This window comes from Syngnathoides biaculeatus, chromosome 21 (genome assembly GCF_019802595.1).
Source record: "Syngnathoides biaculeatus isolate LvHL_M chromosome 21, ASM1980259v1, whole genome shotgun sequence".
Classification (NCBI taxonomy): Eukaryota; Metazoa; Chordata; class Actinopteri; order Syngnathiformes; family Syngnathidae; genus Syngnathoides; species Syngnathoides biaculeatus.
In genome coordinates this window covers 6,532,837-6,548,988 of record NC_084660.1, presented here as the reverse complement: position 1 = coordinate 6,548,988, position 16,152 = coordinate 6,532,837, and the positions used below count along the sequence as shown (strand labels likewise).

General features: G+C 47.8%; 2 protein-coding genes across 3 annotated transcripts; one reads left to right on the top strand and one right to left on the bottom strand.

The window, feature by feature from the left end:
* Nucleotides 1-2,456: 2,456 nt before the first annotated feature.
* Nucleotides 2,457-10,031, top strand: zgc:194930 (uncharacterized protein LOC557813 homolog). Of its 2 annotated transcripts, none has more exons than XM_061808653.1 (3): nt 2,457-2,995; nt 5,381-5,433; nt 6,265-10,031. In XM_061808653.1, exons 1-3 carry the CDS (start codon nt 2,864-2,866, stop codon nt 7,001-7,003), a joined length of 924 nt encoding a protein of 307 aa, XP_061664637.1. In that variant the 5' UTR covers nt 2,457-2,863; the 3' UTR covers nt 7,004-10,031. The 2 variants fall into 2 exon arrangements, with proteins under 2 accessions (XP_061664637.1, XP_061664638.1); XM_061808654.1 differs by lacking the exon at nt 2,457-2,995 and adding an exon at nt 3,412-3,708.
* Nucleotides 8,797-15,662, bottom strand: LOC133494641 (RELT-like protein 1). The gene is made up of 8 exons (XM_061808652.1): nt 15,496-15,662; nt 14,085-14,315; nt 12,471-12,542; nt 11,827-11,881; nt 11,235-11,483; nt 10,969-11,095; nt 10,674-10,714; nt 8,797-10,570 (listed from the first exon to the last, which is right to left on the bottom strand). Exons 1-7 carry the CDS (start codon nt 15,656-15,658, stop codon nt 10,685-10,687), a joined length of 927 nt encoding a protein of 308 aa, XP_061664636.1. The 5' UTR covers nt 15,659-15,662; the 3' UTR covers nt 8,797-10,570; nt 10,674-10,684.
* Between the last annotated feature and the right edge of the window lie 490 nt (nt 15,663-16,152).

Sequence of the window (16,152 nt, the reverse complement as noted above, 5' to 3'; positions counted from 1 at the left end):
ACTGGCTAGGCCACGCCAGAACCTTGATATGCTTCTTACGGAGCCACTCCTTGGTTTTCCCGGCTGTGTGCTTCAGGTCGTTGTCATGTTGAAAGACCCAGCCGCGACCCATCTTCAATGCTCTGACGGAGGGAAAGAGGTTGTTCCCCAAAAATCTCGGGGGTCATCCTCTCCTTAATACAGTGCAGAAAAACACCCTGAAAGTGTGATGCTACCACCCCTTGCTTCACAGTAGGGATGGTGTTCTTGGGATGGAACTCATCATTTGTTAGAAGAAAAAAAATAAAATCATACATTGTGATTTCTGGACTTTTCTTTTTACACAGTGGACATGCACCTAAGTGGGAGGACTTGCAATATAGCAGGGTGTTCAAATACTTATTTTCTTCACTGTATATATATTCCCCCAAACAGCATCACACTGGTGTGTAATTACCACCCTCTTTTACCCGGTGCCTGATCTCCGCAGGTCACGCCGTGTTTCCTACGCCTGGTACTGCCTGAAAGCGCCTCTTTATTTACTCGGACCAAAAATAGCTCCGTCACTGTCACGGGGTATTTGCTCCGTGAGCCAGGACCCTCCCTTTGTCATCTCGGGGTTTTTTCCATCCGGACCGAGTCTTTGTAGCAACGGAGGAAGCCTACAACTCAGCTGGTTTCTCTCCCTTCCCCCCCACCGCACCTCGACCGTCTTGCGGCCATCCATCTGCACTTTGACCTCAGCCGCCGTCGTGAGTGTTTGATCCCGGACTGGAAAATATTTGTACCGAAACCGCGGTCAGAAGAATTCGGTGCAATTTCAAAGGCTACAATCATTTGATGCATTTGTCTCCCTGCTGCAAAACACACAAAACGCCGCGTGGGAAACAATAGCACCCGCATAATCAATACAAAAGGAGACTCGACAGCTTCCCCTTTCATTAAAAACGGGAGCGACAGCTCTTCAAAATGTGCACAATTTCACTGGACGTTTGTGAGGCAAGGAATAAGGGGATTTTTAAACAGCACAAACTGAACATTTATGCTTTGTGTACATTTCAAGTCATGAACCACGATTTATTTTTTGATTTTTTTTTTCGACACTTTAGTTCACGAACAACACGTTCATTCGCTCTCAAGTCATTTTGAAAAGAAGAAAAAAAAAAGTGACTGCGAGTTGAATCTTACCACGGTGGAAGATGTGCCACTTCTCCGGAAAGGATGATCCTGGTCCCTCTTGTGCAATATTTGGCTTGCCAGCCTTCATTGCTCAAATTAAATCACCTACAAAATAACCAACATCAAACTTACTGCAAAGCTTAGCACGCTTTTTTAAAAAGATATGTGTGTATATATATATATATATTTTAGCTAAAATAGATAGTGGGGTAATTTTCCGAGTTGGAATTTCCCCCAAATAACTCACCGAATCCTGATTATAAATTCGACTCAAACAAAAACTCAAACTGTGTGCGGCCGCTGTCTTCCGGCAATATTGTAGGGACAGCGCTGATTGGCTGCAAGAGTCCCACCTTCTTAAAGGCACAGTACAGAAATACCTCAATCAGCCATTAAGCATTGTTTAGCTATTTACGTTCCCCTCATTAGCTTAAGTCTTTGCTATGGTCATATTTGCATTTATTTAATTCTTCAATTGATATTGTGACGAAACTGGACTCCACTGAGTGAAGTTGTAAAGGTCAAAGCGCTCAGTCAACTTTTCACACTTCTGTTGCTGTTTTTATAGACTTAATGTTTTAATAGTTTATTCCTGAGAGGGATGGCAGCTCTGCTAACTTTTCCGGCGATCGTGTCACTCCAAAAACCGCGCAGCCGGATTTGGCCTCATCAGATCATCACGCTGATGCGAAAAATTCCAATTTGGGCTGCGATTTCTGCCGGCGACGCCACATCTAGCGCGTGAATTTTGACGCCTTCCAAGGAAACAGCAGTGAACAAATTATAAACGCGGCCATGAGATCTTTGTTCCTCTCTAGGGCAACCTCGAGTGCATCTGTAAACATCGGAAACCGGTTTTTCAGTCCCGTACCTGCAGGCTTGTCATTCGTCAATCAAGTCACAGCGAGGCTGGTCGAGCCGCTCACATATTCTTTATTTTAACAAAATGATTGATCTTTTCATCTAGGCCTTACATACACGAATCATACGTTTGCAAAACGTAATATTTAGTACATGCAACACTCTCTTGAACTTGATATTACGGCAGCTTTGTGGTTATAGGACAAAATCGGCTAGAAAAGATCCATGTGCAGTGTGGAAATAATTTTTCTAAACGTGTAAAAATGTGCATTTTTTTCAATCATTATGATTAGCTAATTTTGTCAGTTCACAACTTTAGCAAATAGGGAATACTTTTTAATTTTCGTTGTGTCATATTATCAATAATTGAGAGTAAAAATGCATACTGAGATTGTTTTTCAGTACTTTTTTTTAATTAGTTGAATAAGTAAGTTTTTTTTTGGGGGGGGGAGTTATTTCTCACCTTTAGAACCCAAGATCAAACCGGAAGTTTTATTTTGTTAACTATGCGAGTCTTTTTTTTTCTAACTTTATAATTAATCTTGATTTGTTGGGAATTATTGCAAAGTTAACGTTTTGAAAATGGGATTGTTTCCTGGGCACACCCGGTTTTATTTTGCAAACGGGAAACGGGTGTGCCACGTAAATCGGTAACTTAATTGCAACCACACACACACACCGGGGATCGTGCGTCTTTCGGCTTCAGGCATCATCCGCACTCGGGAACTGGAGAAATGGGACCGAGGACTCTCCGGGGCGGGGGCGGACCCAAAGAACTTCATCCGAAGGACTGGGGTGGCTTCCTTCCAAACGAGTTGAAGGCACAAAGAGCGAAAGAACCTCAATGAAAAGTGGTTTTTTTTTGGTGTTTGGTTTTGGGGTTTTTTTTGTTGATTTGTTTTTTATTTTTTATTTTTTTTGTGGATACCTCGGACAAAGTGCCACACCTTCCTTCTCGCTTCTCGTAGCGCCACAGGTAGGTCAACAGCGACTCTTTTGTCCTTCTTCCAGTTGAAAATGTCACTGCGACGTGTCCGTTATCACTCGAGGTTGATAAAAATGGAAGCGTTTGATTGTCAAAACCTCGATTATGCTGCGCCAGTGCCTTTTATGAACATGATGTATAACTTGAAACAACAGTTTTCGCCCCACGTGACTTCTTATTACACGCTAACTAACGGAATGAAACAATCAGAATTATTTCAGGACGGATGCTAGTATTTGAACCAGCAACTACAGTCGTGCAATTGGAAGAAGAGAAGCGATCACACTGGGTGGCGGTGGTGGGTGGGTGGTGTTGTTGCGGGTGGTGGTGGTGGTGGGGGGGGGGGTACCAATATCCATAACTCAACTATGGGTTCCGGCGGTGCATGCGGCCTTGATTTCTGTTTGCACACGTAACACCTGTCAAGGTTCCAGCCTGCGTGGACCCGGTCAGGTTGCGTGGCTGCTCATTTTCCACACCCGGCGCTCGATCCGTCGCCGCGGGCTCCGCCCCCCTCCCAGGCCGGAGATGATTTGGCCAAACAGAAACCGCATGCAAATATTATTTGCTCATGGCGGGCGGACGACCCGCAGTAACGTGACGACCGGGGCTACTGACGGCGTGAGATCATGCTAAACAAATATACCTTTGGAAGTGCTACTACTGTGGAAAAAAACATGAAGACATCAGATAGTTGACTGGAGGTAGGTGAAACAAGGAACCCCCCCCCCCCGTCAAAAAAGAGAAATTAGCTTATCATAACTGACCAGATACCTGAAGATTGTAAAGTAGCGCGTTTGTCCACACCGGTGGGAAGTCAAAAATGCAGGTTTGCAGCCATTATGAGTGTTTGTTAGATCATGTGTACTTTTTCAGAGTATCGTCAGAGCTCGGGGGGGGGGGGGGGTGTCAAGGTCTGCGAGAGGAAGCACAACGACGGGTCTGTTTGCGAAGCCAGTCGCTGTCGATAAGTGCGGGCCCGCCAGCTAATTGAGCCGTTTCATCATCCCGCAGCCCTAGGCTTTTTGTTTTTTTTTTTTTTTTTTTTTTGCACATGGCAGTAACATGATTTGAGAACAGAGCGTGTTACAGACTTTCCATTTCTGGCATTGTAGTGGCCCCTCTGGTTGTGACATGTGACCCAACACTGCTTTTTTTTTTTTGTTTTGTTTTTTTGCTCAAATGGTGCGCACGATGCGTTCCAGCCCAACCACAGGTTGGGACAAGTGAGACTACGTGAGTTGCTTCACCATTTGTGGTCAGCAAGCCGTCCCCTGTGGGGTTATAACGCCGCAACTTTGTTCGTAATGAGCTAGGGGGGGGGGGCTTTCTCCTGGCAAAGTTGTTCACTGCATTATTGTTCCAAACGTTCCAGACAATTTTATGTCATTTCACAAAAGTCAGGTCGTGAAATGCCATAGATATGCATCATTTATACATTTACGCTGGATGCAAAGGATTCGATGAGAGTGGAAGCGGCGTGGAAGCGGCGATCGGGCTAAACATTGAGTTGCGCTATCGACACGGCAGTTGGACTATTAAAGCCCCGAAGCTGATAGCGGGGCCTAAAAAGCCGGAGCCTGATCAAAGTCCGCAATTGTGCTTTGACGCAGGGCTCGCAACCTGAAACAACACGGGCTGATGAGCTGCGTGATGGAGGTCGAACCAGTTAGCCCGCTTTCCCCCCCCCCCGCCCCCGCACGCCCCCTCGTCGCACCCACCATCTCCCCCAGACTGGGAAAGGGCATTTACGCCTACTACATTCGACTGGCCGCTGACTACAATCTTGTACCGTGAAGAAAATAAGTATTTGAACCCCCTGCTATATTGCAAGTCGATTCCTCACCTTTCTAAGGATTATCGAGACCCCGCATGTAATCAGAATTATGTCAATATTCGCTTCCGAAAGAAGGCTGCCCCGCATATTGTTTTCTGAAATAGCATCAAGCAAGCGCAAGTAAAATATCCTTTTTTTTTTTCCTACATATGAAACCCGACACGCGTTTTGAACCAGGATTGGAAACGAGCCCTCACTCGGCGCAACAATTTTGAATTTATTGCACCGCAGATGAGGTGTTTCAATTTCCTGTGTGGGGAATCCACGCCGATGAAATATGGCTGCCTTTCGGTAATCATCCCGACATCCTCCCCGTCATAAAAACAACAACAACAAAAGAAAACAATATCTGACAGATACAGCGGGGCAGGGAACGAGCGGGAGATTCAAATAAAAGCTGGGCGACGATTTTGCGGACTAAATCCGCAGTCTCAACTGTGTTTGATGCTTGGGGTTGCTATGGTGACTGGTCACAAATCGCACTTCAATTAGATTATGGTGAAATGATATTTGATTTTTTTTTTTTTTAATCCCTGCAGCTCCAATTGTCATCAGGCCAAATGGGGTGTCGATGCTGCCGGATGATGAAAAGGTGAGACTCTCTTTTAATTGTCCCCAAGGTCGTCCCGGTCCGGCAGATCATTTCATCGTCATCCCTTGTTTTCAAATAGCGAGGCGCTCATAATAATAACAATAATAATAATATGCAGGTTAGGGCAGAACGACGGAAGACCGAGGGGAGAGTGGGCCGGAAAAGGGAAAATTAACAGTCAAGACGCGCCAAAGGTTGGATGCAAATGAGGGGCTGAAGAATAAATTGTCTCTGAAATAAATCAAAGTCATTACAAGCAGTGCATATCTATCTATCTATCTATCTATCTATCTATCTATATCTATCTATCTATCTATCTATCTATCTATCTATCCTGTGCGTGTTTATGTTGACTTTCATTTAACGAACAAACGTGGACCCGTTTGTTTCAAAAATCCTCTTTTTTTTTTTAACTTCTTCACCTTGGCAGGAGAGGAGATGGAAGCAATTTTCTCGTCTTTGCGGGGAGCTTTCCGAAGAAAAGGTGTTTAGTTTCGGGGTTGAGCGAGGGAATGACAACTCCACGTTTGCGAGGCGTCTGGTCACCAGCAGGCAGGAAAGAAGCCCGAGTTGAAATCATAAAAAGGTTGCTGAAAATCTAAAAAAAAAAAAAAAGGAGCAAGATAGGGAGGGATAAGATGGACGAGCTCTGCCGGGTATGCGAGGCTTGCGGTCTGCCGAAAATAAACACGAGGAGGAGACGGGTGTGAAGAACACGCCGGGAACAGGACGAGTCCAGCGGCGAGAACCGGACGGCCCACCGCCGCTCAAATTGTCGAAAGCTTCTTTCGCGTCCTTTGAATGTCAAAATTCTTTTCTCGTCTTCCACAGTTACATCTCTGACCCCTCTGCGGCGGCGGCGGACAAAACCGAGTCCTACTACCGGACGCACAACCTCGCAAGCGGGCCCCTCGGCCGCCGCTCGCAGAAGGAGCAAAAGGAGGGCTTCCATAACCTGGCCTACAGCATCTCCAGCGACAGCAGCCTCAGGCTGGAGGTGGACAACAACCGCGTCAACCACAGGCTGCACGCCGGCGGCCAAGCGCACCCTCGGCCCAGCGCACCCTCGGCCGAGTGCGGAATCTACATCATCCAGCCGGACATTTTGGGGCCACAATGGGTGATGCGGGACAAGCGTCAAAGTCAGGTCCCGGTGTACCCCGCCTTTCAGGCCTACGACGACCAGCGGGTCTTCGCCGGGCCCGGAGCCTGGGACAGCCCCCTCACCGCCGACGGGAGCCTTTCGGCGGATGAGGCGGACGAAGGCGTAGGGGGGACGCCCGAGTACCCGTGCGACACCGGGGACGAAGAGAGCGTCCTGTCGGCGGACGTCCAGACCAGCACCGCCAGCCTGTGGTCGGCCGACACCAGAGACGAGCGAAGATCCAAAGCGGCGGACGTGTCCACCGTGGAGAGCGGCATCTGCGTGACGAAGAGCGAGGACGAAGAGGAGGAGCCCCAGAAGCGGGCGGACCGGGCGGGCGGCGGCGTGACGGACTCCATGGTGGCCGAGGCCCTCGCCGCCCTGGAGGCCGCCACGGCCGGAGAGGAGGAGGACGAGGACGAGTGACTGGCGTCGTTTACGAGGTGGATCGAAGGTTTGCGGGCCAACGGGCTGCTTCAAGTGCGTTGACACTCCAGTTCTCACAAAATCATGAGAAAACCCAAGCGCGGCCCCAAACGTTTCCTCATCTTTGAACAATGTCCACATTTCCCCTCACCTCGCTATCGACTTTTATTTATATCGGCGTTGAGAGGAAGAGCTCGTTTATTTGACGCGCTTCTTCCTCGATATCAACAAATCTCTTTTGAAGCAACGTTCCCTTCCGGCTTGTGATGTCAGCTCGTGCTCCAAATGAGCCGATTGAGGCCTGAAAAATAATCAACAACAGATGAAGTTGGCGCCCCCCGAGCAGGTGCTCAGCTCGCTAATGAACCGAACCAACTGCCAAATGAAGAGGCCGTTACGTCGCGAGGGTTCTACAACTTAACCAACTGTGTCCGACAGACTTTTGCCGCGTTCTGCTTTTCTCTCTCTGTTTTTTGTTTTGTTTTTTTTTCATTCGTTTGTTTTAATGGTCCTCGCGAATGCTTGTTGACTCCCTCAAGCTTCGCCGAGGGACCGCGAGCTCGAAGACGGCCGGCGCTAATGAGCTCCCTCGGGGCTCTCGCGCTGCCAATTCTGACACATCTGAGCTGCACGTGTTTAAGGAGAAACGCAACCGTTGGGTTGGAATCTCCAGTGGGGGACGGGGGGGGGGGGGGTCTCCTAATTGATTACACTCAGTATCGATCGATGACATTCCAGTTAGATTTCGTCGGGAGTCTTAAGGGGAGATTTCAGAAATGTCCGTCGGAATTTGTGACCCCGGGAGGGACGTCGCTTGTGGAATACGAGCAGGGAATACGTTCATGAACAGAGTAAAATTCGGTTTCATCCGAATTCGCGAGGCCAGACCCGATATTGTTTTGAGTTTTTACATCGCTGCCAGCCTTCCCAGTCAATATTTATATTTGACACCGATAGCCGTCAATGGCAGTGAACGTGTTTAACCACAGTCCGGGGGTGACCACCACGGACGGTGTGCAGCCTTCAACTCGGTCCATTAGGCAGATACGCGTACGGTCCCCGAGGTGTGTACGTCTGCCTGGTGTGTTTGTTTTTCTCAAGGCTTTGCTGCCGCTAATTGTAGCTCGCACGCATTTCCGTGTCTCCGAAGAGGAAACACGGCAGGGGAAAAAAAAAAAAAAATACATAAGCCTCCTTTCATTGTCCGCCACCCCCGATGGTAAAACATTACATCCATTTTGGTGGGAACTGCACTCAGCCGTGACGCTCGAGCCGCCGGCAAGATTGTTACGTTCACCGCCGTTAAACATTGACCACCCCGTCGGCGTGGTGGGCCTGAATAATTGAACACCTGAGAGCGGATTACGGCTGATGAACGAGCATTCGCCGCCAGAAAGTTTGCATTACAACGTACTTGAAACTTTCTGATCCCGACTCCCGGCGAAGAGCTCAAGTAAACAGCCCGACGCGCGCAACAGGAGTCAATATTTGCGGTAAGTAGCGCGTTCTCGTCGCCCGCCCCGCCGCGACCTTGTGTTTGGGAAAGGCAGCTCTGCTCGAAGCTCACAGCCGCAGGCGGGGTGACGTAGCGGCGGCTCGGCTCCGCCTTGTAAAGCAAACGCCGGATCGCCATTTACATGTGCGTGCGAAGGAAAGTTGTAACTACACAGTTATAACCACAATTATGTCTGTATACATTCTGCTTTATTTTCCAGTTTTTTTTTTTTTTGCAATTAAATAAAAAAAAACACAGCAGAAATAATAAAATATATATGTAATACAAACAAAACTGACGTGATGATGCTGACACTATAAACAAATGATATGGCGTTAGAAGGTGGAAGACCCCCCCTCAAAAAAAAAGAATGAGAGAAGAGGTAGACACTTCAAGGTTACTGACGTCAACGCTCTCTTGCTTTGGTATCACTTCGGACCCGCATCAAACTCCATCTTGAATTCAAAACCCACGGCAGAGAAAAAAAAAAAAAACTAAACTAAATGGAATGGACTTAATATTTAGCACGTCGTAAACGTTGCTTAAAGTTGAACCAAAGACGGTCGAAAACGTTTAACGCGGATTTAAGGCAGAAAATGATCGTCAGCGGTCACCAAATTTGAGGGATTTATGTCCACCTCTGTTAAAAAAAAAAAAAAATGTGGATTTATGGACGATAAACTTGTTCCTCATTAAGCGACGTTACGGTTCTTAATGTTTACAAAATCCAAAATATCGGGCGGCTCGTTCCGAGACGTCAACGTACGTTTTGCTGGTGATTGATAATAGTTTTGAGACATGAAGCAATATTTGGCTTTTTTTCCCGCGTAGCGAGCGCCAGTGGAAAGGAAAACGCCGATCGTCCATAAAATTCAAAATATGGGGCCGAATGTTTTAATACGTTTTAGCCGGTAGTCAGTTAGCTTTCCAGTGTGTTCTTGTTATGCGGTGGGAGCCACACGCAACGGTAGCTCGCTAGCTCGCTGGAGAGAGATCGCAATAAAGTTTGAAACGTATAAAATAATAAATGTAAATAAACAATAAAGTTAACTTTCCCTTAAGTGTGTGTGTGTGTGTTGTGCGGATCTAAGGCTGCGGGCGGACTGGATGGCACCGGCGCTGGTCCGCTAGCCTATTACCGGCTAGTAGCTACTAGCCTAGCATCTAGCAGCACGCAATTTGGGAGGGGACTCGTCCATCCAACATGTGATTCACCACAAAAAAATAACTTGCCAAAACAGCACAAAACACTGTTTTGTGGGGGTTGTAGGTAGAAATTGATGGCTAACTGCACAATGTCGTTCTACAATTGGACCTAGCTCTCATGACGAGTTAATTTGCAATACCAGCGTTGTCAATATTTTGCAGATTTTTTTTTTTTTTTGGGGGGGGGGGTTTAAAAGCAAAAACAACACTGACTTTGGTTCAACTTTAAAAAGAAACCCAACAAACGCAACGATAAACCCTTCACGCCTGTGAGTAGGAAGGCAGCTCATACTCATAATAATAATAATAATAGAGAAAAAAAATAAAGGAGTGCGTTCTCAGTATGCATTTGAATAAAAGTTGACAAAATGGCAATAAAATGAAATGTTGAGCAACAACAGTAAAATGTAGCCTTTACTCCAGCTGACCGAGTGGAACATTTATGAAAATATTTCAGTGGCGCGGAAGCCGTTCGAGCACTGGAAATTATGCACGTGCACTAACGAGATAAAATCCTGGCTGGCCAAAAATGACGCCTTGATCGCGACAACTTCCTGCGGCCACCTCGTCAGCTTATCCGGAATTCCTGGTCGTACCGATGAACGAAGCCTTAAGAAATCAAGTCGATGACGGCGCGCGCTTTTGCTTCCCGCATCGTATCTGGGATTGGTCGCGCACATCTTTGGCGGGGGTTAAATATGGAATATGGAAAGAAACACTTGCGTTTCTCCTCCGGCGCTGGAAAAGAACGTGGCTGCACGTCGCTGGGCCCCCGTCGGGGAAGGCTGCGCACACCGATATTGCTCTTATGTGTCGACGTCGTCGTCGGGAGGTTCCGAAAAAAAGTGGCTTAGCGTCAGGAAAAGCTGGAAAGAGCCGGAATCAAAAAATTAAAAACTCAAAAATAAAATAAAAGCAATCAACAGTTGGAGAGCATGTGTTAAGTCGGAGATGTAATTAAGTCATTACCGGGATTTCTCTCACTTCTCCTGGTCCAAGTTCTCCTTCTCCTGATTTGACACAAAAGGGGGGGGGGGGATAAAGAACCTTCAAAATAAAAGCATGGAGCGTAAGCACTTTCACCACACTTGTGAGGAAACTTGTTACTTACTGGCGGGATTTTATTTTAATAGCCAAACTTTGGGCAGGAAGTTTTACGTTTTGCCGAGCAGACCGGGAGCGTTGTTTATTATAATACATGATATTTTGGGGCTGATGGAACAAAAAAAAAAAAAACCAACAACAACATTTCCTGGACACCGACCTCCTGGGACTCGGACGCCGTCCGGCTATTTGGCACAACCTCCTCGGTGGGGACACTCCCGTTGGAATCTGCAACCAGCAGGGTCCGCCGCTCCCTGGCAGGTTTGTCGCACTTTGTCACGCGGAACCTGAACAGGGAAAAAAAAAAAACGATTCAGAGGAGGACAAGGCTTGCTGGTGTTAAATTGCGCATAAAACTAAATGGATTAAGATGGAAATGTTTTTTTTTTTTTTATTTTGAAGATTTTTGAAGCAGCGCCCACCCACCTGCCCACGGACAGCACCGTGACTTCCCCGTGGTGGCTGCGGCGCTGCTCCGCCCTGCGGGGCGCCGGCTTGCTCACGAGCGGCCACTTCTTCTGGCTGCAGCGCGTGCAGATGTTCCTGTTGCCGCCGACGCCGCCGATGGTGTGCAGGTGGTTGCAGGTGTGCTTGGCGGCCCCCGCTGGCGCGCCCGGGGACACGGGGGTCATCGGAGGCGAGGGCGTGAATGGGGACGTGGGGGTGGCGGGGGCACTGCAGAGGAAGAACCCAAACCTTCATTCGGTTTTCGCTCATCCAAGACATTTCTTCTTCATTTCTTGAGGGTGCTGCCCCTTGTTATGCACGCGGTGATTTTGTGCTCGCCACATTTTGAGAAATTAGGTCAGTAACAAAAACATGAATAAAAAAAAAGGGGGGGGGTAGTGGGGTGTGAAAAAATGCGCCCCACACCACAGCTGCCTTGCTCTTAATAGAAACTGTGTCACAAAAAAAAAAAAAAAAAAGTGGCCTGATTGGCTCGTTGGGACTTTCGAGGGTGTTACGCTGCCACCTAGCGGTCACGCTCACGCATAGCAGGATGACGACGGAAGCTTACCCATCAGAGTCGATGCTGTTGTCGTGAATCATGGCTTTCAGGGCATCCGAGTTGGCTGAAACGGGGGAAAGGGATGCACATCAGGCCACGTATAATCCTCATCATAGGATTTTTTTTTTTCAGTCTGGGTGACTGGCATGCTAACAATTAGCAGCTGTGTAGCAGTTTTAGAATACAAATTGGGCAGCAGCACAAGTAGCCAGACAATATCACAATGCACATGGGCGTATAATCTTTATCCCCTGGGGGGGGGGACAAAGACTAAGTCTGCTTTGTGCTAACCTGTCACGTATCACATATACTTTTATCGTACGTTCGTAGGCATTTGAAACACCGTTGAAAGTGTTTTGAGCTCATCCTACGTCGGCGGAGGGACGTCATCGCGTTTGACGATCCCACGCAAAACCGCCCGCCCCAACTACGTCTGAGATGCACCTCAGTCGTTATCAGCCGGCAGCACGCTCTTATCGCCACGCGCCACGGTGGGCTCCGCGCGCCGCCTGACGTTTTTTGAACAACTTGTTTTCCAGGAACGACCCTGGTTCAATACCGCCCATCAGCAAGCATTCTTTAATTTGATTTGATTTGATTTCAAAGTGGCACACGCGCGACGGATCAAACATTTCAAAGTGAGAGGCACGCACCTTCATTTTTCATGATGAAGTGGACGATCTGTCCCACCGTGTCATTGTTCTCGCTGAGGGTGTCATTAAAGTCTGCGAAGAGGAAGATTAACATTTTTTTTTTTAAATGTAAAAAATTATTGAACACAGCTACAAAGTATTACAGGGTGCTAAATCTGATCAAGTCCAAATTTAGACTGAACTCACGACCATCGACAAATACTGAAAGCACAGTTTGCAAACGGTCATCGCGCAGCTCGTGGGTGAAATTCAGTTTTGTACACCGCTGCGATACCTCGGGGATCCCTGTAGGGGGCGGCACTTGTCCCTGTCGATAAATGAACGCCCTTTTTGGGCTCGTTTTTTGTAGTTGGAGGTCTCACAGAAAGTTCAATATTAGCCTCAAAGTCACTGTTCTGCTTGACATGTACCACCCCCCCCACACCAAAAAAAAAATGGATCAGTTTCAATATTTCTATTTATTTATTCATATGCTATCTCACATATTTTCAGATCATATGGGTTTGTCTGGAGCAGATTATCCGCGATAAACTTATGTGGAATATCCTTTTTTGAGCCCACAGGACGGCCATCTTGTTTCTTACTTCCTGCGCATCTATCACGACTACTACTACTCGGGTACATGTGAAATACCGTAAGGGGCCCGGTGACGTTCCAGGAAGTGTCCCGACGGCGAAGAAAAGGCCTGCAACAGGGTCGTGTAAACATGGAAGATTCATGTCGGCGCTCGAGGAGGTTACAGGAAAAGTCGTACTCGCACGGCCTCCCCGCCCTACGCGAGCTGCAGCAGCTGTTGCGCGGCGAGCTAATTTAGAAATTCAAAGCATCTCGGCGAGGGACCGAACCCGACGGCGGCACGAATGCACTTCCTGGTGTTCCGAGCGAGCCTTTGTAAGATGACGCACTGCAAATATGCGACGAGGAGCGTCACAATCGCATGCCAGCGTGAAACTCACTTCCTGGAACACTCGTGTCACCGTACTTAAGTCAATTTCATCCCCCCCCCCAGTATCCATGGGAGAGCAGTGCGGCCTTAACACACGAGTTGAATTTGTTCAGTTGCCATGCTTGTAATTCAAAACAACCACAAGTCGCTTTTCTCGTCGAGACGAATGGCACAAAAAGCCACAAAAAATGTGTATTTTATATGAGGGAAGGCGGAACTATATCATTTTATGCTATATAAAAACGTACACAAATGAAAAACGAGCTCGTCTCACATCATCTGTGCAGCACTAATATGAGTTCCTCTTTGAAGAGGATAAAAGGGGTGTGATTGTTTTAAATGTTTGATGTTTAGTATTATCGTAAACTTCTTCGTGTGGCGATATTTTGCTTGTAGCCTTTTTTTAAAGAACTATTGGGCAGCATGGTGTCTCAGCTGGAAAGCGTTGGCCTCGCAGTTCTGAGGTCCCGGGTTCAAGTTTGCATGTTCTGCCCACGCCTGCGCGGGTTTTCTCCAGGCACTCCGGTTTCCTTCCACGTCCCAAAAAACACGCAACATAAATTTGGACGACAATTTGCAACTCCAAAAACTTGATCGATTTCCACGCATCCCAAGCCGCCACCGGTAATTACTAAGTAACTGGACAGTCGATGATTCCGTTTCCTCACCTCCGCCCAGTTCCGGATCGTTTCCGTCTCCGTCACACGCTTCCTCGACCTCGTCCTCGTCCGGCGCCTCGGTGGTGGTGCACCGGTACCCCTTCCTCTTGAGCACGTGGCAGATGACCACGCCCAGCAGCCCCAGCAGGAAGAAGACGGGCACCAGCACGAAGGCCGTGTAGTCGTGGTTGGGCTCAACCGCGCCGCCATCGGCTTTCCCGGGAACTGTCGTCTGACTCGCTGGAGGACCGAACGGAAGACCGGGTCAGAGGCCGCAGTAACCGGAGACGCGCGAGCCGCGCAATTTGGAGGTCAACCTCGCGGAGGAACAGATGGAAAGCAGGCTGAAGGGCCACGTATAGTGCAAATCAAAAGTATGCACACCCCTGTACAAATGCTAGCTGTTTTTGCTATGAAATAAAAACACAAGACCAAGAGAAATAGTTTTCAAACCGGTGAATGTGGACTGGATAACTCAGTGGAGGAATAACATTTGAGTGGTGATGGGAAAAACAAACACGGAATAAATAACACCCCCCCCGCCCCCGTTCAAACGGGAATGGGACTTTATTCAGAAGGCGCCAAAATCGCATTCAAACGGGAGTTCTGCTCAATAACCCAAATAAACTTCAAATATTCACGTAGGCTCTTTCAAACTTTCCCTTTCTGCTTTCAAGCAGATGCCGTCACTGATTGCTAGTTTGAAAAAGTCAGCCCTCACAATAACAGCCAAAAAACAAAAACCTCGGCTCGATTGAATCGTCCCAAAATCTCCCAATTGTGGAAAAATGAGTGGAAATTAGCCACTTAAAATGTTTAAAAATGGGGACTTTATCCACAGAACTTTGTCTGACTGCAAACTAGAGAATTTCTCACTCACGAGTGCGCTTCCATGAACTTTACTCAGATTAGCACAATTGTTTGCTCCGTGACCCCCGGTGACCGCTTTGTGTCATCAATATGTCGTAACCGGGCCGGCCCGCGCTCGAACACCCCCCCAACTGTGCAAGCTCCAAGAGTTGAATCACTTTCTCAACGCAATCAATTCAGTCAGTCCCTTTTTTGACTTTTTTTTTTTTGGAAGTTCAAAGCGGGCCTCTACGTTCCAAGAAAAGGAACATCATAGAGTTTCAAAGCCACATTAATTTTATTGAGAAATGTCACATTCCTCGACTCACCACCGTCAACTGTTGTCCTGTCAAGTGTTGATCACAAGCTTGTCCTCACATCTGCTGCTCTACATCACATACGACCCAAGTGACCTCCAAAATGTTTCGCCACAAACAAAAATAAATCAACTTTCTCCAACCGGGGTCAAACCTCCTGCGCCACGATGCACCTTTGCTGCAGCATTTTTTTACGTAAGGGGAGGCGGCGAACACGCACGCCGAGGAGCAGAGCCTTGAGATCGGACACTTACCCGTGACAACCGCCGGGTCGTCCATGGATGGAAGCGGCGGCACCTGGCCGGGATGTTGGCGACGTTTCTGGCTGCTTAGCCTGGGAGCTCCGCGGGCAAGTGCGCTCACCCAACCGAGCTTGAGGAGGGACTTTCTTTCTTTTTTTTTTTTTAACCCAAACATCAACGTACTTCCTGATTCCTCGCTGCTTACACGCCCTGCTCTTAAAGGGGCAGGCACCATACTGAGAGCCCTTTCCGTCCATGCAACAAAAATGTAAAACACATAAAGTGGTGCAAAGCGCGGATTTATTAGCAGGCTGTCTTAAATTTTGTGAAATATTCCAAAACACGTCCCAACGGTTGATTCAGAATATAACGCGGGACAGGAGCAATCACCGACCATCAGCGACCAGCAGATGGCGCCAGACACCGGTTTTACTGCGGCAAATCCTTCCAACTTCTGTTTATATGACATTTCTAATAAATCCATGCTTTCATATCACAATACTGGGAACCGAGACGGACCAGTTGAAGGTGACAAAAGAGCAAACGTGTCGCCACGTCCTGGTTAGGACGCAAAGGGTTCTGGTGGGACAGTAATAATATATGCGTTACCTATTTACTCCGAGGCGTGGCTGGAAGTGGCCTACATCTGCTGTGTTTACAGCCGGGAGA